This window comes from Schistocerca serialis, chromosome 5 (genome assembly GCF_023864345.2).
Source record: "Schistocerca serialis cubense isolate TAMUIC-IGC-003099 chromosome 5, iqSchSeri2.2, whole genome shotgun sequence".
NCBI lineage: Eukaryota > Metazoa > Arthropoda > Insecta > Orthoptera > Acrididae > Schistocerca > Schistocerca serialis.
Genome location: NC_064642.1, coordinates 366,922,606 through 366,948,682, shown reverse-complemented (window position 1 = coordinate 366,948,682; position 26,077 = coordinate 366,922,606). Strand labels below are relative to the sequence as shown.

General features: G+C 40.4%; 1 protein-coding gene across 1 annotated transcript in view; it reads left to right on the top strand.

Annotated features, from left to right (window-relative positions):
- Nucleotides 1-1,637: 1,637 nt before the first annotated feature.
- The window catches only part of LOC126481005 (structural maintenance of chromosomes protein 5), a 173,221-nt gene continuing 148,781 nt past the window's right edge, over nucleotides 1,638-26,077 (top strand). The window contains exons 1-2 of the mRNA XM_050104459.1: nucleotides 1,638-1,782; nucleotides 17,573-17,714. Coding sequence (XP_049960416.1) covers nucleotides 1,739-1,782; nucleotides 17,573-17,714 — 186 coding nt within the window. The 5' untranslated portion in view covers nucleotides 1,638-1,738. The remainder of the gene's footprint in view (nucleotides 1,783-17,572; nucleotides 17,715-26,077) is intronic.

Sequence of the window (26,077 nt, the reverse complement as noted above, 5' to 3'; positions counted from 1 at the left end):
TTAACCATGTAGACTGTATTATGAATAAAACTGGAAAATCTATTAACGTTGTAAGGCTCGTAGTTGACACACATTTCTCTGTTCTGCTGGCACTAATAAGTTAAGTACTAGAGTATGGAAGATTTCTTCTTGGTAATGGTTCAGAAGAAGCTGCACCTAAACTTTATTGTCTTCAGTATCGTTGCCTCAGGGTACATATGGGAGGAATGCGATCCACACCTTTAAAAGCATTGATGGTCGAAGTAGTGGGAAAGACTCCTTCAGTGAGAAGAGGTCGTTTAACAAAGAAGTTCCTATTATGGTTGATAAAAGACTCAAGTCATACTTTACGTGGTCTCCTGCATCAATTACAATCAATGGATCTTGTTAGTAGTTTAAATTCGAAACAGTCTCGCTCACGGTCTCTCCTGTTATTAGCGGCAGACACCATTCAAGTGGTTTAATGTCATACCACTATAAATGATGTGGGTATTCCATTTAAATTTCCATTAGGTTGCCACTTAAGGAATGCCATGACTCATTATTATAACCTGACAAGGCAATCTTTCTATAGTTTGCATAAGAATGTTATGGATTGGATTTTTGAAGTTTCTTCTAAGGCACTCTTGATATCTACAGCTTGGTCAAAAAGGGATCCAATGGTTCGACTGGCTGTGCTTTTTTATGCCCACGGCTAGGGCAGTGCGAATAGTTTATCCTTCTATCACACGTTTCCATCTACTCAGCGGAAACAATAGCCATAGTTGAGGCACTGCAGCATTTCGCAACATTGAAATTAATTCAGATCCGAAAAGTACTATTCAGTATATCAAAAATCGAAAATGGAATTGTGATGCAAATATGTGTACGTAGCGGACATTATTCACGTGATGATGGAAAGCACCGACAAAGGAATCTTCTTTCCTTTGGATTGCTGCTCATTCAGGCATCATTTAGAATGAACAGTCAGATCAGGATGTGAAGGCACCAGTTACAGCAGGAATATATTATTCAAGAGTTCCCAAATCAAATCAATTCAAGGATCAAGGAGAAAATTAATATTAATTAGCATGAATATAGGAAGCTACCTGTGCAGATGGTAGGGCCTATGCATCGATTCAAGAATCTGTCCCATATAAACCTTGGTTCCAAGACAAAAAGTTTTCAGGGAAATTAATAACTAGTATAATTCATATGCATTTAAATTATGGGTGTTTTACAGTCCATCTTCACCGAATAGGAATCTCCAGTTCTCTTCATTTTGACAGTGACAATGTCTTCTATGCAGATGAAAACCATATTTTTTTCGCTTGTCCGAAACACAGTATACATAGACAAGTCTTTGTGGAAGACTTAAAGAAAGCAGACGTCTAGCTACTTTGTGGCTGTCCTTGTATCCTTCGTGGGAATTCTGTTTAAATTTGTGACATCAGCTCCAATGACAGTATAGATTAAATCTGACCTGCTTAGATGTTCAGGAAAGGAATATTAAAAAACATATTATTTTGTCATTACTATTTACGATGTATCATATATGTAATATGAGTGCCTCTATGGTATTATTTACGAAATGCCAAAGTTAATAAAAATGAAATTACCTTCAATGCAAATCGCAGAACAGGATGCGCGGCAAAGGTGCTTCTCGTATTGGCGGGTCTTGTCAAAGTTGTTATTCTGTTGTAGGTTATGTGTTTTGAATGGGAGGGTGTTTCGAACCTCCCAAGGTTTGTGTACGCCTGTTGAAGTAATTCATTTACCAATGATGAAGGGCATTATTGAAAGAATCACATTGAAAAATTTTATGTAAGTATTATATATATTACTGTGTGTCAGTCGCCGTAAACGTAATTTATTCAACATATATGTCGTGGTTGATTATGCCTTATTCTACAAAAACAAGCATAATTAATGTGTTTATTGTACAATAATATTCGTTCACAATAAGAATGGCTAAAACTGACTACGACAGTGACAAAGTTATAGTGAATATCATAAAATAAACAAAGCCACTAGAAAGATCTGTTTCTCGTCACAGGAACTTTGTATTGTATTCATATGTAGAACTTAGTTAGATTTTAGATTTGAAGTTTTGCTAACGCTTCAGAAAGTAGCATTTGCGTGTCACCTGAAAAATTATTTAGGTGAAACCAATGTTAGTATAGTAAACCTTATCTGCCTCATGTGAAATTTACGCTGCCCTACATATTCTTCAATAAAAAGTGACACTAACATTATTGTAGAAGTTTCTACGAAAATATAAGTTAGGAAGGTAACACAGCCCGTTTAGTATAGATACACATTATATTACATATCTCATTTATGAGTTCAATATGACCAAATTAATTCTAGATAGTTAATTCCCACAAAAATAATTTATGTCATCGTCAGTGTATTACATTAAATGTTGGGAAAAATGTGATAATGGTAAACCAATTGGTTCACTGCCTGTTATAAGAAGGTAATATACAGATTCAGTGTAGTGGGTATCAATGCCAGTTGTAACAAGAAATATTGAATGGCTGATAATAAACATTCTAAGGATTCAATTTATCTCGGATGTAAAGACGCTCAAACCTATTTATTGCTATTTTCTGAAGCATTGCTGCTAGTCTAAGATTGAGATATTACTGATAGGGATGGAATGCACATAAAGTGACCTGTGATTATTGATAGCTTTTCCCAGATCTCGGAAGACAAAATTGGGGAATGGTCCTACGAATTTTGTACTATTTTTGCCATTGTTACAGTCTAGAACTGATGTTCAGTCTGGGAGTTGAGAATCTTTAGGAAATTTGGTGACCAAACAATAGTTCTATAGTAGTATGGGATTATTCAGAAAGAATGGTTCAGAAGTGAATGTTAGCTTGGCTCTGTTGTAATGACATGCGTAATCTACCGTGATATAAAGTTCTGGATGACTTTAGTATGTGTGTTGTCTTTCACTATAACATCTATGTAATTTCCGTCCTTTCCACCAGAAGCACTATTGTGGTGGCATTTGGGTGTTACTACAAAATTTTTGTGGGTAGGCCTAGTTCTAGGAGCATCATCCAATTGAAAGGTGAGTTAAGGAGATCGTCCCTAGTTGAGGATATCAAAGATCTTGGATAAGTTGCAATGTAACAGATTTTGATTCTCAGTGGTGAAGCCAATGAAGATGTTATGAGATTAACTGTTATTGATGCATATTATACTCGTATTGGCATTTGACAAGTTATTTCCTCCATTTTGATGACAATTGGCCTAAGCAGGTGGGTGATATTACCAGTTTCAGTATTTTCCCCAAACTGCCATACAGGGATCTAAAGTTTAATTTGGAATTCAGACCAAAATAGAATAGGCAGAACACATGAATCAAATAAATCTACTGATACTGGATGTTGGCTTCACATTGTGATTTAATGGTGATGTAATGTGTGATGTCATACATGGGCAGAAAATTGATAATTTTTCCTTTTGTCCAGATTATTTGTTAGAATTTAGGCTGTGGTGATGAAAACTGAACTTTTCTTTGTATGCATATTATTTTTAGAATATAAGTTGTGGTGACATGCTGGTCTGTGGCATAGCCCATAGCCTAAGAACTATAATTGAGTCAGCATAAGTTTCTACCTGACAGTTGCAGTTGTTCACTTGCCTAAACCAGTAACTTAATGCACTTTTGTAATTGCCTCTATGGCAATGCCTCAGTGTTGTCAGTTCTGTAGGTAGCTACTGTTTCTGCCTGCAGCCATTAGCCCTTCGCAGTTCAAAGCTGGCAACAGTGCTGTGAGCTGTCTCTACTGTAGACATATCCATCTGGAGCAATTCAGTTAAGGAGAAACAATTACAGAAAAAAGTTAACTATGCGAAACGACAGTATGGGAGGGATACATTGGTACTCACCACATAGAACAGGCATTGGTTCGCAGACAGGTGCAATGTAAATGAATGCTAGAAGTATCCAGCTTTCAGACTGAGTCTTTCATCAGATGTAGAAAACTATCACAAATTCACATGAGCAAAACTTAGACATGTAAGCCACTGTTGTCTCCAGGCACTGAGGCCTGACTCATTTATGAATTAATTATGAAAAAAGCAGAGCCCAGACTAAGATTCATATTAGTGTAGTCCTCAAGAAGGGTAATTCATCCCGAGGGAGGTGTCCACTCATTCTCAACTATTTGTCACTCAGTCTGAAACACTAATAATGCCAAAGTACCATATTTACTCGAATCTAAACCGCACTTTTTTTCCGGTTTTTGTAATCCAAAAAAATGCCTGCGGCTTAGAATCGAGTGCAAAGTAAGCGGAAGTTCTGAAAAATGTTGGTAGGTGCCGCCACAACTAACTTCTGCCGACGAATATATGCAGCCCTACACAGGCATGCTTTGCAGGCTCAAAGATAAATACTAGTGCCAAAACCTCTGAGTCAGTAAATAAATTAAAAAAAAAAAAGGTGGAAGACCAGCTTTTTTATCCGCCCCGAGTTTCGACCACTGCATTTTCATACATTATCCAACGAAGTAAATACAAATTCCGTATTGTTCATCTTCAAATGTAGCAGCATTTCAATGTACTATGAAAATCCAACTGGCAAGACTGTTTGGGATGTTTGTCAATATGGCCAACTCTACGTTTTGAATTTTTTCCTACCTGTGAGAAGAGATGGTTGCTAATAGGACTTTAATGAATTGTGAATCACATGCAGTATTCTCTTCACCATAAGAATAATACGAATATAAACATTTTGCCATGTATTCTTTCGTGTTTGCTGCTATCTCATTTAAATCCTGTCTGCCTAATAAACTAGGAAACTGGTGTGAGACAACAACAAACGCGGAAGAATATACATATCATGTCATGTTTGTATTCGTATTATTCTTATGCATAATAGTGATACAGTCAGAAATGAAGCACGGCAATTGACTAGATTTTTAAATCAAGATGACTCTAATTTCTGTGCAGAATGTAATGTACAAAAGAGGCGTCTGCAAAGATTTTCAAACGGCGAAAAATTTTAGCTAAACTCTCGTTCAGAACATCTTCTATCATACGCAGTCTATTATTTGGTACTTGTTGATCATTATCAAAGAATCCAGTAGTGTAAGTAACAACAAATAGCAGTCTCTTGCCATTGTTTCACTAATGAGACAATTTCTCTCTCTCTCTCTCTCTCTCTCTCTCTCTCTCTCTTTTTTTTTTCTTTTTTTTTCGTAAGCGGCGGTAGCGCGCACAAAAGCAAGCCATGCCGCGAGTGGTGACAGGTCGTAAACACACATTATCAGAATGTGAATGCATGACACAGTACAATAATGCATTTTCGGCTTAGAGTGACATAAACACCTATATCAAAGAGAACGGCACTTATCAGATCAAAGAAAAATAAGCAATCGATTCAAACCAGATGAAGCACATGAAAAAGGAAGGGTACCCGTATAAATACGGACAGAGCGCCTGACGCATGGCAACGGTTACCTGGTAAAGCTTAACTGCGAAGCTTACGACTCGAACCAAACTACTGTAGCTGTATCGTCATTCATTCGACCTAAATTGTGTCTCATATTACAATGGACCAACTTTGTTTTGATTTGGAGGTGCAGCCTAAAACTTTTCTCTCCCTGGAATTTTGAGTCTCAAATTTCAGGTGCGGCTTAGATTCGGGAAGAATTTTTTTCCTTGATTTCGAGTCTCATTTTTCAGGTGCGGCTTATAACTGAGTGTGGCTTGGATTCGAGTAAATACTGTAATGGGAGCACTGGAGAAATTTCAGTGAAGTTCATGATTCCTAGTGATTTTGTATGGGGTCATTCCACATCAAATCATGCAGGTTGTCACACATCAAGTCAGATTTTCTTGAAACTTAGCAAATTTGCATATACTTATAACATAAGAACTTGGGCAAACTCTTTTTGCTCTCTGACTAAAACTTTTTTTTATATCGAATTTTAAATGTAGTGATGTTCTGAAACTGGGCCCTGCAAGAATGTCAATGCAAGATGGTACTTATCTGCATAAATGCCTGTAACTCAGGTGCTTATGAAGCTTTTGATTTGGAATTTTTTTTTTTTTTATAAGTTAAGAGAAGCACATACTTAATGGGCATGTAATTATTTAAGCTGTAAGGTTACAAAGAAGAATACAAAAGAAATTAATAGGTGTCACTTTCCAATTTCCAGAAAAAGTACACACACATTGAAAATTGCGCATATCACATTTCTCCAACGTGGTGGGAACTTAATGATTAGTCTTAAATAATTCCCAAGACAGTACAAATTGTAATAAAGTAAAATTATTAATGGGTTTTCTATGAATAGATACACAGGAAGATCTGCAGCGGATAGGCACTTGGTGCAGGGAGTGGCAACTGACCCTTAACATAGACAAATGTAATGTATTGCGAATACATAGAAAGAAGGATCCTTTATTGTATGATTATATGATAGCGGAACAAACACTGGTAGCAGTTACTTCTGTAAAATATCTGGGAGTATGCGTGCGGAACGATTTGAAGTGGAATGATCATATAAAATTAATTATTGGTAAGGTGGGTACCAGGTTGAGATTCATTGGGAGAGTGCTTAGAAAATGTAGTCCATCAACAAAGGAGGCGGCTTACAAAACACTCGTTCGACCTATACTTGAGTATTACTCATCAGTGTGGGATCCGTATCAGATCGGTCTGACGGAGGAGATAGAGAAGATCCAAAGAAGAGCGGCGCATTTCGTCACAGGGTTATTTGGTAACCGTGATAGCGTTACGGAGATGTTTAATAAACTCAAGTGGCAGACTCTGCAAGAGAGGCGCTCTGCATCGCGGTGTAGCTTGCTCGCCAGGTTTTGAGAGGGTGCGTTTCTGGATGAGGTATCGAATATATTGCTTCCCCCTACTTATACCTCCCGAGGAGATCACGAATGTAAAATTAGAGAGATTAGAGCGCGCATGGAGGCTTTCAGACAGTCGTTCTTCCCGCGAACCATACGCGACTGGAACAGGAAAGGGAGGTAATGACAGTGGCACGTAAAGTGCCCTCTGCCACACACCGTTGGGTGGCTTGCAGAGTATAAATGTAGATGTAGATGAAATAAATCTGAAATCACAATACTCTGTGTTCTGGTGGGAAAAAAATAATTATACGTAAGATCATCCATATCTGACACCCACGGCTTCAAATTTTCATGAAACATTTTCTACTTGTTACTCTCTGTGTGACAATAGTCAATGAAAAATTTCTCAACATGCTTCATTTAGTAAGAGGGGAAAATGGAAATTTTTTATAAACGTAAATGCCGCAACTGAAGTTTGGCATTTCGATTGCATTACTTCAGACAGAAATAACAACAATTATAATAATAACAGAAAGTATCTTAGTTTCAACACATCACTGTCATATTTCCCCAGATGTCACTGAATGGATGTATTTTTATTGGAAAAAAGGGTAGTAACTATTCTTGACTTATGGGAATGTAGAAAATCAGCGTAAGCTGTTGTGGTTCAAATAATGGTTTTTAAATATGTGAACCACTTTCCGACAGCCGATACAAGATTTATTTTTATTGAAACTCTGTGATACTATTTATAAAAAAAAGAAAAAGAAGCAGCACCCTGAGTTTTGATAGATATTGGATATTCGTTTAACGTATATCACATCATTGTTCAGAAGATCATTCATATCAGATTATGTAAACTGACAACCTATAGTAACGCTGCCTCATGAAAATAAAGAACCGAAAGTTATGAATTTAATTGAAACATTTTCATTACATGGGTTAACATTATTTACGGTGTCAAATTAGCATCTTTAAACAACAATTATTCCAGCCACACTAATGTTTATTTAAAATGTACATGTTAAGGACTGGTGATCCCTGAAACTATCAATAAAACTTCTTAAGAGCATCTCTGTTTTTAATCCACTGTGACAAATTATATTCTGTTAACTTCATACCTTTTTCATTAAAGTAATACATTCTGCCTAATGATGTTGATTTAGGTACGCCAACAGCACCTAAAATGTTTTCCAAAGGCACAAAACAAGTATTCCTTCTCAGTCCAAAAGAATGACACTCTTGTTCTAATGTCTAAAGAATCACAGAAAGTGGATTGCAGTGGGGAAAATTCCTGGTACCAGGTATTGTATGGGTTTTCGAAAATCTCTTCTTCAGGTTCTTGCACAGGGGGGGGGGGGGGGGGGGGAATTGTCAATATTAGCTTTGCAGAAATCGTAAACACCAGATGCAGTTGTTATTTGTGCATCATCCACTAGTTGAAGACCAGCTCTCCTCATTATACATTTTGTAGTTCCTCCCAAACCTGGCTAGTAGCAAAAAAGGAATGCTCAGCATCAACAGAAAAATTGTTTTTGTGCTCTCACATATTTTTAAAGCTTTTTCTATTCTTGTATTGAGTAGCTATACAAAAGTGTAGCATGTTGGGGGGGGGGGGGGGCGGCAAGCTAGTGGTGGTGACAGCCAGAGCCAACATTGTCAACAGTTACAAAAAACTTTTATTGACTTCAGTACATGACGTGAGGCAGGCACACTTCTCCTCATTGCCTCTGGCTGGTGTCGAATGGATGGCGGCTTCCACCTTTAGCTGCTGAGCCAGTGATCTGCATTGCTTGTGGAACACCCCCTAGCTGGCTGTTGGCCTTCGGATGCTACAGCCATTGGCATCAGTGGCTCTATGCATTGTGCTGCAACTTGCATTCCCCTTGGAAAATGGCCTCTTCACTCCGTGTGAGGCAGTGATGGCTGCATGTGGAATCTGCTGTGTATGGGTTTCAACCTGTTGTCCTTGGAAATGGATGGCACCATGGTACCAAGTCCCACTAGCAGCTTGGTGTTGGAGGCAGCAGTCTCCTTTGGTAGGTCAATGTAGCTGTGGTACCTAGTTTCGTGAAGGACTCAGTGCTGGTGGCAGGTGCAGTGTGGTCCTGAACTCATGGGCTGCTATTGGCAGTGGCCATTCGTCTCACTCTATGGCATAGCTCTGATATTGTGGTGGTGGTGGTGGTGGTGGTGGTGGTGGTGGTGGTGTTGGTGTGGTGCTGCTGCTGCTGGTTTCCAATGATAAGTGATCCCTGCCTTAAAATCCAGACTTATTCATATGCCTCTAGTGCCCATTTATTTCACTAAACGCTGGGGCCTAGTCACATTGCCACAACAAGAGACTATCCTGGTGTGGTCACACTGCCCCGTGTGGCAGCTGATTACCGCTGTGCGGTGCCATTTACTGCTGAGCTCGGCCGTACTCACTTTGCAATGCATTGGTGTGTCTCGTTATTGTGATTCACATGCCACTGCACTGTCGGTGACTGACCTGCGACTATTAACACAATGCTCTATGGCAGCTTCCATACTACTTTTCCTTACTTTTGCTGAACACTTATAATTTCTTGTCTAATGGCTGAGTAGCAGCTCTACAAAAGAAGCATTATTGGTGTTCTGTTCTCTTTCAGTTTGCACATGAATGGTGCCACATCATCATCATGTTAGTACAGGATGAAGCCAACACACTGTGTAAGAGGGCTCATTCTGTTAGGCAGATTAAGGCTTAAGTATACATAGCTGCCTCAGCAGAGTTGATATTTTAAAATCCAAAACATGGTTTTGACATTATTGCGAAGGTGGATGACTCCCCTCTGATTCTTTAATTTCAGCCTCTATGGAGTATGATGAATCAGTCATTTCTTTGTGTGGTGTTCCATCTTTTGTGGTCAGTATTTGTTCATTCTCACTGATTTCCTGTCCTCTTTCAAGATAATAAATTTTGACTTTATTTTAAATTTGTTGTGGAACCTTATTTTTTGTCTTTATTTCTTATCTGAGCTGTTCTGTCGAGTAATGACTTCTCTTTAATTTTTAGTTCTCTTAGGTTTCTTTCAGTTTTCACAAACCAATTAAATTTCATTATGCGGTTATGGATGATATCCAAAATTTGTTTAGTTAATCTATTAGAGTTCATTCTGAGAAGATATCCGTAAAAATTTAGTCTTTTTTTTTTCACATTTTCTCTGAGAGGTTGTAGTGCTTTGAGAATTTCTGCATAAATTCTAGAACCACTTAGCCTTCCTCCATCTCAAACACGCAATATTTTCAATAGAAGTGTGAGAGAGACGAATCCGACGTACTGCGTATTGCATGTTTGCAGGTGTATGCAGGTCTGAAAACAGTCACGAGCAAATTGGGGTCGTGGCGGCTGAACGGCGGCCTACAAGTACCTGCTGTACAATCCATAGAGTCTTAGTGTATGTGTAGAGAAGAACAAGGAGTGTTTATGTATTATTCTGTGCTTTTAGGGACTATTATGATTGTTCAAGACAAATGAAAAAATGAAATTAGACTTTCAAGTAATTCATGTGTTGGACTTTCTAGAAGCAAGACATGTTAATAAATTCTAAATGTTAATTTAATGTGTTTCTATAGCTCAAAATATGAGTGGAATATGAGAAGACGGAGATATTTACATGTGAAATGCAAGAATGTTATTCTGCATTATCCAATACATCGTTAATTGGTGAAAACATAAAGTTTGTATATTTACTACACACGTTCTATCGTCAGAAAGCATTAGAGCATTATTTCATGGGGGGGGAGAGAGAGAGAGAGAGAGAGAGAGAGAGAGAGAGAGAGAGAGAGAGAGAGAGAGAGAGAGACTGACTGACTGACTGTAAATTCCCTTAACCAGCTTTATTCTTCAGAGTAGTAGTTTTTGGAGATCGACCTGGCCGACTATCCAGAGAGGAAGATCGACTGTGCGTACCAAGTAATTCAACTGATGTTAGAGAGGTGTGAAGTTGGCAGATCAGCTCCAAGTTGGCAGATCAGCTCCACATCGATTCAATCGTCTAAAGCATTAGAACGTGGGGACCAGTGAAAAGGACTCGAAAAAAATGGGGAATTTGAAAAGAAATCGAAGAAGATATGATGTGTTGTCATAACAACCAGATATAACAAGACAAGAGAACTGTTTCATGTAATTGGATTAAGTCCAAAATTCAAGTGGAAAATTTTGTGGGTGCAACAAAAGGGAAGACGTAAGGAAGTAATAACATTAAAAGAACGGAAAGAAGACCTCGCCGTATTAGACTAAGAAGACATACGACGAGAATAATTCAAGAAGATCAAGTGGGGGGAGTATACAACTCTCACACACATCGTGGCGATGCGAACGCGAAAACAACATCCAACGCCACCAGCGCTAGTTGCGGTTCACTGGTGCTGATCTGCTTCCACAGCTGCCTACCAACGCCAACGTCGACACCAACGTCTGATGCCGCCGGCTTGCTGTTCACCGGTGCTGACTTGACGTCACACCCACTCACCTACATTGCGAGAATTCTACGCCGGGTGAGCGCAAAATAGAACTTTCGTACCTTAGCAAGAAAGGATACAAACAGTAGAGTGACTTTTATTGGTGTAGTTGTCATACTTAGAGTTAATGCATTAAATGACTACTAGATCTAAGACTAATAAGAATGTGGATAATACACAGAGAATTGGGGAAACTTCAGAACCGGCCATGTCTATGAAAGTGAGTAAAGATGTGCCAGACTGGTCTGAATTAGTAAATTTATTCAAAGCCCAAAGTGCAGATTCAGCGGCTTTAAGAAAGGAAGTAAATGCAGCTTTAAATGCTCAAAGTCTTAAGTTAGATTCAGTGACTACTCAATTAAATCATAAATTCGATGTTCATGATGAAACTTTAGGCTTGTTAAGTGCTAAGGTAGATTCACAAAGTAAAGACTTTAGTAATTTATGTGAAGTAATGGGAAATTTGAAGACTGAATTCGATGCTTTAACTGCTAAAGTAGAAGATCTGAAGACGGATTTGAAAGGTGAACTAACTAGTCCTTTAGAAGTCACGTAAATCAACTTTTCACTGACTTTAATCAGAGACAAAATGATCAACTTCAGGATTTGACAAAGAAGTTAGAATTTGGTATTGAAGGTAAATGTAATACTGTAGAATCTGAACTTAGTGAGAAGTTAGGATCATTTCAAAATGTATGTAATGTTACATTTGATGCTGTAAAGCAGAGATTGCATACTTTGAAAGGAACTGTTGAAAAGCAGGATAAATTAATACCAATAATCCAATCGCGAATTATGGGTGTTAATACATGAGTAGAAAGTGTAGAATGAAGTTTCATAGAGAGAATAGCTAACTCTGATATAGTAAATATAAGTAGTCTGGAGGAACAATTTGAAGGAATTATAGATCAAAATGTTACTGAGAAACGTTTCAACTATTGCTTCTTCCAAACTTAATGATACTAGCAAGGTTATAGATGCCATGTGGAAAGAATTCAAGCTTATCCAAAACAAAGTAGAAAAAAAATGTATTGTCACCTAATGTTGTGTTACCTAGGGCAGTGGTGATTGTTTTGCAATGAGGAGACTTTCAAACAAAAAATTTAATAAGTACAGGTCCTCACTTGCTCAAGTGAAGTTAATATCAGATCCATGGGACCCAGGCGGACTCATGTATCTCCTAGGAACATTAACGTTTTGTGTTAACAGGCGGAGTGACGACCGCCGGACCTCGAGTTGTTTTCTGTTCTTCCAAAAGTGTTTCATGTACCGAATTCCCTTCAAATCTTAAACTATTTTGTAATCTATTCTTGAATTCTTAAACTATCCTATAATTTTAGTACTGAGAAAACTGGGTGATCTCTAGAAGAAATGAAGAGAATAGAATACTATATTTGTGGAAAAAGGTAGTATCATGTAACTAATTGAACAACCTTTATACTGTAGTGTAGGGATTTTATATTTTGTATAGAGTATTTGATACCTTTTATGAGACGTGATGTAGACAGGAGGGTTTGTATTGATTTTGAAAGGGGTAGTGTAAATAAGAGCATGATCTACACCAACAGATAAATCATGGCTAACACAGAACACACATCACACCTTTCAAAAAACCGTCGCAAACAGGTGTGACTGGTTCTTCACCGTTTGCCGTTTCCATAGGGTTGCTAAGATTCCCTTTGGGGACCCCAAGGGTGAAGGTGGGAATGTCCGTTCTGTAGGAGATGATTTAACACCACACCTCCTCTGGCTTCTCACTCAACTACCAGCGGGGTAGAGATCCTAGGGTAGGGGGGTGGGAAAGGTTTCCTATCTTTGGGGCTGTCTTCTTTCTCTTCTTCGATCTTAGCAACCATTTCTATTTTTCCTTTCTTACTTTTCTTTTGAGAACTTAACCCTTTTTTCCCTCTTTCCATATTCATATACTTCTATCGCAGAAGTCCTTACCAGTATAGAAAAACTATGATCTTACAACGAGTATACATAAGTAGGAAGCATGAGTAATGAAGGAGAATGCAAGCTAGATTGGAGTAAATTTTGATGCTTATTTAAGAAAAGTTAGTGTAGCGAATACTCGGATCAATTGATGAATAGTAGGGTAGTGGGGCTTGAACAAAATAGGTAGACAGTATCTACCATGAGTTGAATAATATGTGTAGACATAGTATCTACTAAGATTATAGAAGTTGAAAAGTAGAGGAGGACTCTCGGGTATTAAATGTGGTACCAAGAAGTTAGAGTGAAGTGTAGAATAATTTTTATTTTACCAGGAAATATTAATTATAGTGTACATATAGGTGTATACTAGGGCAATGGACCATGAGGCATACTCATAAAGGATAAGGGCGGCCATGCCCGCCATTTGCTGAGGATATAGGGCAGGCATACCTACATAGATATAGGAAGACCTGTGGCCTGATGATTAGGGATGTTGTATTAAGCGGTGTACATACCAGATTGGAAGGAGAAAGTGCACTCATAGGGTCAACTCACATGTAAGGTATAGGTACTGATCCTAGGGGAAAAGGACAGTATCGTGACAGAAGCCACACGTTTAATAGGGATTATTCTGGTAAGTTTGAATTCTATATATCACTAGCTTTATTATGTTTTATGTGTATTTACAAGTCACGAAAAGAACACTTTCAGTCGCCCAGAGCTCCTCCAGACTACAAACTACTGCAAATGATAATACTAGTACATACTAAGGAAAAAATAATACAAGGGATTAGAATTAAGAATAAAGTATTCAAGTGTCACGAACACCTGGAGCTGAAAATTAAAAAGTAAAGGTTTAGTCCTCACAATTCCTAGATATAAGAAATCGAACTCCAGCATTGATTGAAATGTTCTATTCACGCTTATGAAATGAACAAGGTATACTGTTGAAATAGGAATTGTTATTATATGTGATATAAATGTGCATAATAATTGTATATAAAATATCTCATGTTCGATCTGGGGGGGGGGGAATATGTAGTGCTTTGAGAATTTTGGCGTCAATTATAGAACCATTTGGCCTTCCTCCATCTCAAAAATACAATATTTTAAATAGAAGTACGAGAGAGGCAAATCCGACCTACTGCGCATTGCAGGTTTGTGTGTGGAGGTCTAAAAACAGTCACGAGCAAATTGTGGACGTGGCGGCTGAATGGTGGCCTACAAGTACCTGCTGTACGATCCATAGAGTTTCAATGTATATGTAAAGAAGAACAAGGAGTGTTTATGTATTATTCTGTGCTTTATTGACTGTGATGATTAATGACAAATGAAAAAAAGAAATTAGACTTTCAAGTAATTCATGTGTTGGACTTGACATGTTAATAAATTACGAGTGGTTCTTAAACCAACTCGCTTATGAATGTTAATTTAGTGTGTTTGAAAGCTCAAAATATGAGTGAAATATGAGAAGACGGAGATATTTACATGTGAAATGCAAGAATGTTATTCTGCATTATCCAATACGTCGTTAATTGGTGAAAACAAAGTTTGTATATTTACTCCTCACGTTCTATCGTCAAAAAGTGTTAGAGCATTATTTCATGAGTAGAGAGAGAGAGAGAGAGAGAGAGAGAGAGAGAGAGAGAGAGAGAGTGTGTGTGTCTGGTAAATTCCCTTAACCAGCTTTATTCTTCGGAATAGTAGTTTTTGGAGATCGATGTGGCCGACTATCCAGAGAGGAAGATCGGCTGTACGTGCCAAGTAAGTCAACTGTTGTGAGAGAGGTGTGAAGTTGTCAAATCAGCTCCACGTCGATTCTATCGTCTAAAGTGTTAGAAGGTCTACTGAAAAAAGATATTTTTAACACCAAGTGGCTGTCAAAATTATCCTGAAATTTTTCCCTACTATTTTCCTTTCTTTTAGTTCAAATTGTTCTATCTGCCTTATGTGATTCATGGTTAGGGTTTCTGCTGCATACAATGCTTCTGGTGTGGTCACTGTTTTGTACTGCTTAATTTTGGGCTCCGATGAAAGGGATTTCTTGTTATTTGTCTGGTGTTTCAATTGGAAGGGCACTTCAATTTTGTTTTTCCTGGATTCTATTGCCTTACTTTCTGATGTGTTCCAACTAATCCATTTGCCCAGATATTTAAAATGTTTCACTGTTTTCATTTTCTGTTCTTGGACTTTTAGGTATTTATTTGGGTGCTTGTTGTTTGCCATGATTTTAGTTTTTCCAAAGGAAATGTTAAGATCTATTTTAGCTGCTTATTTTGCTGGTTCAAGTGTTTGTTCCTTTGCCTCCTCCATTGTTTCGGCAGACAGACAGATCATCTGCAAAGGCATTTTTGTATTTTTCTTTTTTTTTTTTTTTTGCAACCCAGTCTTATTCCATTCTTTATATTTGTGTTGCATTCTGTGATTACTTTCTGTTGTGCAAAATTCAACAAGAAGGAAAGCTCATCCTGTTGGCTTAGTTGTATTTTTGCTTCAAATGGATATGATACTTCAACCACGAATTTAACTTTTGAGAACATACTTGTACTATCAGCACTTATTATTTTAGTTTCTTTCTATCCAAACCTAGTTCATCTATGACTGATAACAGGGATTCTCTGTCACTTGACTCATACACTTCCTTGACTCTCCACTAAAACATTACATTCTCATAACTTTGAAAAATGATTTAGGAGTGAGACTGGCCAGTAGTTAGTGACATATGTGAAATCATGTTTCCTGTAAAGGGGAGTAGCAGTTGCATATTTGAATCTTGCTAGGGAAAAATATCTTGAACTATTGATGTATTACACATGTGATTAAGAACATTACATATTATAGGGCTTCACCTTTTTAGTGCCTGGTTAGTTATATCTCCAACTCTATACAAACTTTTACTTGTCAGAATCAGTGTGATTTTCCATGTCTTAGAAAGAGATGTCTGAGAGATTTCCGTTCCACTAAATTTTCCCTGTATTGTTTATCCATCAGTAAGCATTTCCAACTCTCAGATACTGAAAAAAAGATATTTTTAACACCAAACGACTGTCAAAATTACAAAAACATTTATCTTGAGTAAGCCAGCATGACACCCAGTGTAATCCAGTACGACCGAATTCTCCATTGTATATAAAATGTTGTCACCTGGATCACTCCATGCTGGATAATGAAGATATGAGATACATTTAAGTGTGAGGACATTAACAGAACTGTCCGCACGAGACATATCTGAAATAAAATACACGGCTTGTGAAAAGGAGCAAAGCCTGAAACTAGTCATTCAGCAAATAAACAGCAGCCTTGGTGTTAAACTTTCTTCAGTCTTTGAGTGTACTGGTTTGCGTCCTCTCTGAAGTTGTTGAACAAATTTTCTCACCTATGTTTAATGTCTTGGAGCATTAGTTGCTACATGAAAACTAAAGTGAGGCATGATAAATATAATGTCTTTCCTTGGGGGTACCAAAAATTTAAATGGCATGAAGAAGATTAATGCTAATCAGGTGGACTACCAGTAAATATCTATTTCTTTTTGAGCAATACACTTCAAAGCTATTCACCAAATTTGCACTGGCTGTGGAAGCCTATGGCCATATGTTACTAAATGTGTTCTTCAGAAGAGGATTATTCAGTTATTAGTTTATATTTTTCAGTGACTGCCTTAACACACTTTTACATTAACTCTGCCAAGAACTGTTAGTTATTTGATGCAAGGTATAATTTTCAGCAGTTTTCATTTACCTCTGCAATTTGTAGTAGGTTTCTTGACAATGGCCGAGGAGTACTCGGCTGAAAGCTCGTGGATTTTAAACCACTTGACGCGGCTGGAAGCCCGAGAAACTTTTATTACTACATATTGCCATGAAACTATGCACTCCTATATTAGGTAGTAGGTTTTGTTTGGAACCCTTCAAACTTACCCCTGTGGTACATGATTTTCACTGCAGTGGACAGCTTCTAATGGCCACTTCTCTGGCATTTTCAGTCAGTTATGAGGCTACAAATACATGAATGGCACATCATCAGTACAGAGTGCCTACTGCAGTGGACTATGTGCATTTGCAGCCTCAAGACTGACTGAAAACGGCAAAGAGGCGACCATTAACAGCTGTTCACAGGGCTAAAGTTAGAAACTGATTTAGCTTTCATAAGTATGTTGCAGGCATCATTAGAGTGGAATTACGTTGCATTTTATGTCGAGTTTACTGTATATGACTACTTCTCCTTAGAATCAGTTCTCTCCTACCACACAGTGTTTAGTTTTAGAGTGTATTATAATGCATTTATGACTAGTGTTGCTTTATGTTTGTGTAAATTAAATGATAGAAGAGCAACTCGATAATTCTTATGCTCTTATTAATAGGACTTTTGAAGATGTTGAAGTAAAGCCACACAAGAATCTGAATGTAATTATTGGCCCAAATGGAAGTGGTAAATCAACCATTGTATCGGCTATAATTTTGGGACTTGGTGGGAAACTAAAACTTGCAGACCGTGGATCCTCTGTGAGTATAACCCAGACTGAGCATTTCCTTTTATAAAGCTGTGCATTTTTTAAAAAGTATGTACAAAAGTGAACTAAAAATAAAAGATAATGTGAGCCATTTGTTTAAATATTTTGAATTCACAGATTTAAAATATTTCGATATAGCTCATGAAATATAACATGCAACTTGTTAAATGCTTTGTGTGCAAGTGAGCTACTGCATGAATAGCTACCATCTTTACCTTCTCTTGTTTTATCTGCGAATAGTTTTCTTCTGTTTTTCGTTCCGTCAATTTCCTCAGATTGGTGATGTGTTCTTTTACGTGTTGAATTGTGTTGAAAAATAAGAAGATGGACTTACTGAAACAAGGCAGTGTGTACAAATTTGCAGATGATGTAGTCCTGTCTGGTGAATGTAAGGATGACTTAAAATTGTTGAATGAAATAGAATTCAGCATGATGTGTGTGTTAAAGGTAAACAATGACAGAAGTGACTGTGAAAACGCAAGGGGATGAAAAGTAGCTAAAATGGAAAAATGTTAAGGTGTGAAACACTATATTAATCAAAAGACTTGGTGTCAAACAAAGGCCCAGACTTTTGGATGAAATGCTTGAAATTGTGTGTACGAAGCACAACTGTGTTATGGATGTGAACTGTTGATGTGGAAAATGAAGAAACTGCAAGTATTTGAAAAATGTTACAGAATAATGTTGTAAATTAAGTATCCTGTTACAGCATGGAATTAATAAATGTTAAAAGAATGGGAAAAGATATGAAGGCTATGAAAAACACTGACCAGTAAGAGGAATGTGTTGGTGGATAGCATAACAACTGTTTGTGGAAGTTAAAGGGACAGATACGTTGTAATACTCATTAGCTTTATCAAGACTGTCATAATAAATGTATTATGAGGGACAGGTGGAGGTGAGGGTAGAGATTTGCACAGGATAAGAAAAATTTGAGGGCACCGTTCCAAATCTAATTTTTTGCCCTCCTGGGGGCTCACAGTTCTTTCGTGAGTTCGTGCATGGCGCACACAGGGCCCCGAGCTATTGTAGCTCATTCTTCATTCCTTAAGCTGCATTTCCTTCTCCCTGCCCCCTCCATCCCTATCCCCACTCCTTCCCCATTGCCACATGCTTCCCCTCTGTTGGTGATCTGATTTATGTCAACCTGGCTATTCCCCTGGTTTCCTGTATTGGTCATAATTTTGTTCCTTTTGATTGTTCCCCCCCCCCCTCCCCCCCCATTTTTGGCATTTCAGCCCCAAAATTTCCTGTTTTTAGTGTGAGCCATATTGGGAAGAACTCCCTCCCTAGCATCTATGGTGTGGATTCCTCTCCCCCCTCCCTTCCCCTCTCCTTCCCCACTATACCCCCTTTCACCCTACTAGGTCACCAGCACGTGTATCCAGTCTGTGTGGTGGGGCTGTTATGTACCCATATGGTTGAGCGTCCTGACAACACAGGGATCATACTACTGATACTTGAGCTGTCCCCTCCCTGTGTATGCCAAGGAGTGCTTGCTTGTCTTCTTGGAGCATCGGAACTCCAGGCAATGGCCACAGTGCCAGACAGCCGTTGCTGTGGCTGGATGGCGCCCATGGGGAGGACCCCTGGTTGGAGTGGGTGGTATCAGAGTGGCCGCTTGGCGCATGAAGCGTATAAAGTTGCAAAAATCTGGCCATTCTCACACAATCGTCTCTTGGAATGATGAAGGATCCTTAAATGCTGCCTCGTATGATCTGGTAGCCTCCCCATACCTGGCTACCCCATGGGAGGAGACCAGGCTTTCCCCGTTACCTCGTCTGTACTAGCACGGATGGGGACACTTTCACTGCCACAAAGCCATTGTTTTTTGTGGAAAATATCTAGGACAAGTTTGGTGAAGTGGAGTCTATTAGTAAGATGCGGTTGGGCTCCCTGTTGATCAAAGGTTCTTCTGCCACCCAGTCCGCAGCTTTTCTTCCCTCTGTCCGTGTTGGCAACATCCCAGTGTCTATCACTCCTCACCAATCTCTGAATATGGTCCAATGCGTCATTTTTCATAGGGACCTCATCCTGCAAACTGCTGAGGAACTCCGGGCTAATTTGGAACAGTGTGGCTTTCATTTTGTTCACCGTGTGCAGAAGGGTCCCAAAGACAACTGCACTAATACTGGTGCCTTCATTCTAGCTTTTGAGGGAGATACCCTCCCAGAGAAGGCCAAGGTTATGTGCTACAGATGTGACGTGAAGCCGTACATCCCTCCACCTATGCGGTGCTTTCGTTTCTTGCATTTTGGACACATGTCTTCCCGCTGTATGGCGGATCCTTTGTGTGTTGACTGGCCACACAGTCCATGAGGGAAGCCCTTATGCTCCGTCGCCTGTGTGTGTCAACGGTGCTGACTGCCACTCCCATCACTCACCGGATTGCCTGGCTTCCAAGAGAGGAAAGAACATACAAGAAGATAAGTCCCTGGATCACCTGTCTTACACTGAGGCGTGCCAAAAGCATGAGGGACTCCACCCAGTGTCAATATCTTCAACTTTTGCCTCTGTTACTTCCTTTCCTTTTCCTCCCTTGTCCGTACCCCAGCCCCGTTCCACTCTCCCCTCCATCTCCCACGACCTCCCATCAGGGAGTCGCTCCCCCTCGCTGGCCAAAGAAGTGCCCCACTTCTTCAGCATCTACTGGTGATTGGGCTCCCTCCCAGGAACCCGCTCCTCAGCGTCTCTCAGGCCAGAAGACTGCTACCACCACTCGGCCACGAGGCGCACCATCTGTGTGCCCCAGGGTCGCCTACTCTCTTTCGGTCCCCAATCTTACAGACACCTGTACTCCCCCTGTGTCCTGCCCTCCTCCACCTGAGAAAGAGAAGAAGAAGAAAAGGAAAAAACATAAATTTCACGACAAGGTGCACCCGGTGCTCCCGGAGGTGCCAACTCCTCTCACGCAACCTCAGTCTGATGTCTTATGTATGGATGTCACGCCATCCTTGTCGGTGACAACTACTGATAAAGTGACCTGACCTCCTCCTCGGCTCCTTCGTGCCTACCTTGGACTCCTGCCACACGATCATCCAGTGGAACTGCAATGGTTACTATTGTCAACTACTGGAAATGCAACGTCTTGTCTCCTCTTATTCTGCGTTCTGTCTTGTTCTCCATGCAACTCATTTTCGTGATGACCACGCCAACTATTCCTGGTTATTGGGCATTCTGTTGGAACCGTGCTGGCCCTGGGGTAGCATCTGGTGGGGTCTGCACTCTGGTTCGCTCCGATGTCTATAGTGACTGGATCCCCCTATGTACCACCTTGGAAGTGATAGAAGTTAGGGTGCAAATGACTCTGGCACTCACCCTTTGCAATGTCTACCTCCCTCCAGGTCAGCCACTTACCTGTGTTGCGCTATTGCCCTTAATCCAGAAACTCCTGCCCCCGTTTCTCCACCTTGGGGATTTCAGTGTCCACCATTCACTGTGGGGTAGTATCACTTCAACGGGTCGGGGTATCCTAATCGGCCAACTTCTCACATACTTCGATTTGTGTATCCTCAACAATGGTTCCCCTACCCACTTCAGTGCCGCTCGTGGCACCTTCTCTGCTATCAGTCTCACAATCTTCTCCCCTACCATCATGGCTTCCCTACATTGTCGTCCCATGATGACCTTTGTGACAGTGACCACTTTCCAGTGACACTGTTGTTCACCTGCTGCCACCAGGCAGAAAGGCCCCCACGTTGGGTCGAGGATCTGAACCTCCAAGGAGCTCTAGGCACTGGTCCATTGGTCCTAGCGACACACTGTGGTGGCATCGTCGTCCGCTTCCTACCCTCCTACTTTTCTCCAGCACAAGCACAGAGTTGAACAAACCCCCTCCATTTCATCCTGCACCACGATGAGCCCTATAATACACCTTTCGCTGAATGGGAATTGGTGCAGGCTCTTAGCTCTTCACGAAACACAGCCACAGGGCCGGATAACATACGTAATCAGAAGATTCAACACTTGGATGTTCCCTAGAGGCAACAGCTCCTCAGGGTCTTCTATCACATCTGGCTCACGGGTGCTTTTTCATCACAATGGCGAGACAGTATAGTTATCCGCACAATCAAGGAGTCTACTGCAGTTTTGGGCACTTCTTTCCACCCCTCTTGGAAGGAGTCCACTGCTTTATGCAGTTTATGCATTGGCCATACCTGGCTCACCCATTGTTTCCTCCTACGTAATGACCCATCTTACTGGTTCTTCCAGGTTCGGGTTGGCACTTCACTCAGCTCCTCTCAGATTCAGGAGAATGGTATCCCACAGGGTTATGTGCTAAGTGTCACACTCTTCCTCATTGCCATAAATGGGCTTGTGACCTCTGTTGGGAAAAACCCAACATCTCTCGACAGCTACCACCCCATTAGCCTTATGAATGTGCTTTGTAAACTGCTCAAAAGAATGGTGAACTCCAGGTTATGTTGGGTAGTCGAATCTTGAGGCCTTTTGTCACCATATCGTGTGGCTTCTGGGCAGGGCGATTTCCAACTGACCATTTACTCCGATTGGAATCCGCCATCCGACAGGCTTTTACTCACCACCGGCACCTTGTTGCCGGTTTCTTTGAAGTACATAAGGCGTATGACATGACGTGGCACCATCACATTTTAGTTACCCTCCATGAGTGGGGCTTCTGTGGTCCCCTTCCCATTTTTATCCGTGAGGTTCTATCTTACTGGCTCTTCCAGGTTCGAGTTGGCACTTCACTCAGCTCCTCTCAGATTCAGGAGAATGTTATCCCACAGGGTTATGTGCTAAGTGTCACACTCTTCCTCATTGCCATAAATGGGCTTGTGACCTCTGTTGGGCCTCTGGTTACCCCACCATTGTATGTTGACGATTTTTGCATCTGGTGCAGCTCCCACTCGGTGGCATCTGCTGAGTGCCAGTTCCAAGGTGCCATCCAATGGGCCTCTGCGTGGGCCACTGCCCACAGCTTCATGTTTTACCCCTCCAAAATGGGGGTTATGCATTTTTGTTACCGATCCTCAGTACACCCTGATCCAGAAATTTATTTGGGCAACCAGCTCCTCGATGTTGTAGTGCAGTCCCGTTTCTTGGGCCTTATTTTTGATAACAAGCTGACTTGGCTGCCCCACATACGCCACCTAAAGACTACATGCATGCGGAAGCTTAATGCTCTCTGCCTCCTGGCCCACACATCTCGGGGTGCAGACAATTCCACTCTCCTCCATCTTTACCATGCTCTGGTCTTGTCCAGACTCAATTATGTTAGTCAGGATGGCTCAGCAGCTCCTTCCACTTGGAAATTCCTTGACCCTGTCCATCATTGTGGGGTGCATCTGGCTATTGGTGCCTTTCGCACTAGTTCTGTTGATAGTCTCCTCACAGAAGCAGGGACTCCCCCTGTACACATTCGACGGAGCCAACTCCTTGTTTGTTATGCAGTCGCCATTCACCAATTCCCTGATCATCCTGTGTACCCTGTGCTCTTCACCAATGAGAAATGTCTCCCTCCTAACACCCGCCCACAGGTAGGATTGCCGGCTGGCATGCGTCCCACTACCCTCTGCCAGGATCTCCATCTGCACTCACTGGACTGCACCCCGTGTCTTTCCTCCCATATCCCCCCTTGGATGGTGCCTAGAGGATGGATTAGGATCGATATCTTTAGGGGTCCTAAGGTCTCTGTTGCTGCAATGGTTTACCAGTGTCTTGTATGTGTCATCCTTGCAGAGTTCCAGGGTGCCACCATCTTTTACACTGATTGTTCCAACACTACTGATAAGGTGGGATACGCTTTCACGTCTCCTACCGGCTTCAAGCACCATTTGTTGCCAGGTTCATGTAGTGTATTTATGGCAGAGTTTCTAGCCATTCACAGGGCCCTCCTTTATGTTTCTCAGGCCTCCCTCTATAGTGTTTTAATTTGTTCCGGCTCCATGAGCAGCCTGCAGGCTATCGATCAATGCTACTCTCATCACCCCTTGGTCTCTGCCATGCATGACCTTCTCTCTGCCCTTGAGCATGCTACCTGTTCAGTCATTTTCCTTTGGGTCCCAACTCATGTGGGAATCCCAGGGAATGAATTGGCTGACCGTTTGGCTAGAGAAGCAGACACTTATCCCCCATTTCCTTTCACGATTCCAGCTGCGGATATGCGGATCTACGTCAAATCTCTCTTTGCCCAACAGTGGAATGCTATCTGGAGTGCTACTGCTCATAGTAATAAACTCCGCACAATCAAGGAGTCTACTGCAGTTTTGGGCACTTCTTTCCACCCCTCTTGGAAGGAGTCCACTGCTTTATGCAGTTTATGCATTGGCCATACCTGGCTCACCCATTGTTTCCTCCTACGTAATGACCCATCCCCACAATATGGTTGTGGCGCCAGAGTGACGATATCTCACATATTGGTAGCATGTCCCCTTCTTTCAACCCTTTGTGCTAAGTATAGTCTTCCTGCTCACTTAAATTTAATGTTAGCAGACGATCCACGGATGGGTGACCTGGTCCTCAGTTTCCTCCATGAAAGTGGTTTTTATTTCCAGATATAAGGTTCTTCTTCAGTCTTGGAGCAGGGGCTGGTTGGTTGGGACTCCATTTGCAGTCTTCACGGTCTGTGACCCCATGACCAACTCCCTTTCTTCTAGTTTCTAAATTTGGTCTCACCTTTTATGCTTTTCCTATGTGTGTTTAATGTTCTTTCTTTTATAATTTGACTCCTCTGACTGACTCTGTCCGCTTTTAGCAGACCCTCTTTCTTATGTAATCCACTTTGGAATTGCGGGACTGATGACCTTGCCATTTGGTCCCATACTTTCTCAGTCAATCAATCTAATTTTTTGTGTTTCCTTTACTGACCATCCACCTTCTCATATGTTGGAAACTATTAATTGATGGCTTCATATGTTTCTCAGTGTAATTAAAAGATAGTGCATTTTACATTGCTGAATCTGCTTCCTGTTGTTAAAGAATTGCTGAATCTGCTTCCTGTTGTTCAAGAAACAACTGGCTTTTATGATTTTACTGGTTTCATTGGCACAACTGTCTGCGTAGATGCTGTTACTGTAGGAGTGACAAATTATCCACTCTTTACAGTGAAAATGAGGCCAGAAGAATACTGTTTAAGTTAAACAAAGCTAAAAAAAGTGTAAATTCTGCACAGCTGCAAAAGAATGAAATGAAAGGATCTGCAGAAGGAAGTGCTAACCCACAAGAGCTTGCTGAATGTTGTATGTCTGGTTAGCTTCAAAGAAGAGAACATAAATGTAATAAGACATTTGGTAAAAAAAAAAAAAAAGAACATAAATACAAAGAGACAAAGTGATTTATATTGTAGATGGCAATTTCTAGTGGTACATTTGGAGCTGCTTGTTACCAACATGTAGTGCATTCGGAAACACTACAGATAAAGTGATCGGATTAATTTTCACTAAATTAAGGGTTATTGCTTTCTACCACTAACCTTTTCAAATACCATGTCACTGTGTTCCAAAAGTGCTGTTGTCTATAGGGAGATAGCAATTCCACAGAACTGTAGCAAAATGCAGGAAGGCGTGCACAGCCTTGACAGTTGGTGCGGTGGCTGACAGCAGTTTCCAATTTCATTTGCTTCTTTCTTGTGAGCAACAGTTTGTGTCCAGTCAAAAAGATCATCATGTGAAATGCTGTCCATTACCATTAACTAGGGCCTTTACACAAGAACCGCTTTCTAATGTGAAGTGTTAAGTAATAGGCGATAACAATGTGTTGTGGTTGTGTGTGCCTTTGCATTTACATGTTGAGAATCAACACAGTCAGTTACACAGTATTGTTTTTTTAGTGACTTCGTGCTTTCATGCTTTGCAAACCATGGCAAGTGCATGCCACAAGATTCATGAGTTGAGTGAAGTGTCCACACTCATAAATTACTTGTCCTTCATTGTATCTGTTGTGTGAATGGGAAGAATCTGATGGAGCATGTCCTAGTAGAATACACTATAAAGGAAGGAGTACACACTAACTGCATAATCAAATACCACAAGAAGTTATGTATGATAGTCTTCATTTGACCTCTACATTTTTATGGTGTATATCTCATTTCGAACACTGTTTATTCCTAAGTCCAATTAAAAAATCATTGGTACGATATTACTGATGATGTATTACTGTTTCTTCATCGGATCAAACTGACATGCAAATATGTTGATGAATCAATCAGGAAACAGCAGTAAAGAATACCAGTTCAAGAACTGTTCTTACAATTGAGTAGAAAAATGGTTTAATACTCATCCTCATCTTTCCTTGTAATATCTGCAGGCCTCTAGGGTATAATTTTCAGGTCCCGGATTTGGAATGTTACTGAAAACACTTATACACAATTATAAGGCATCATGGTGTATTAAGTGG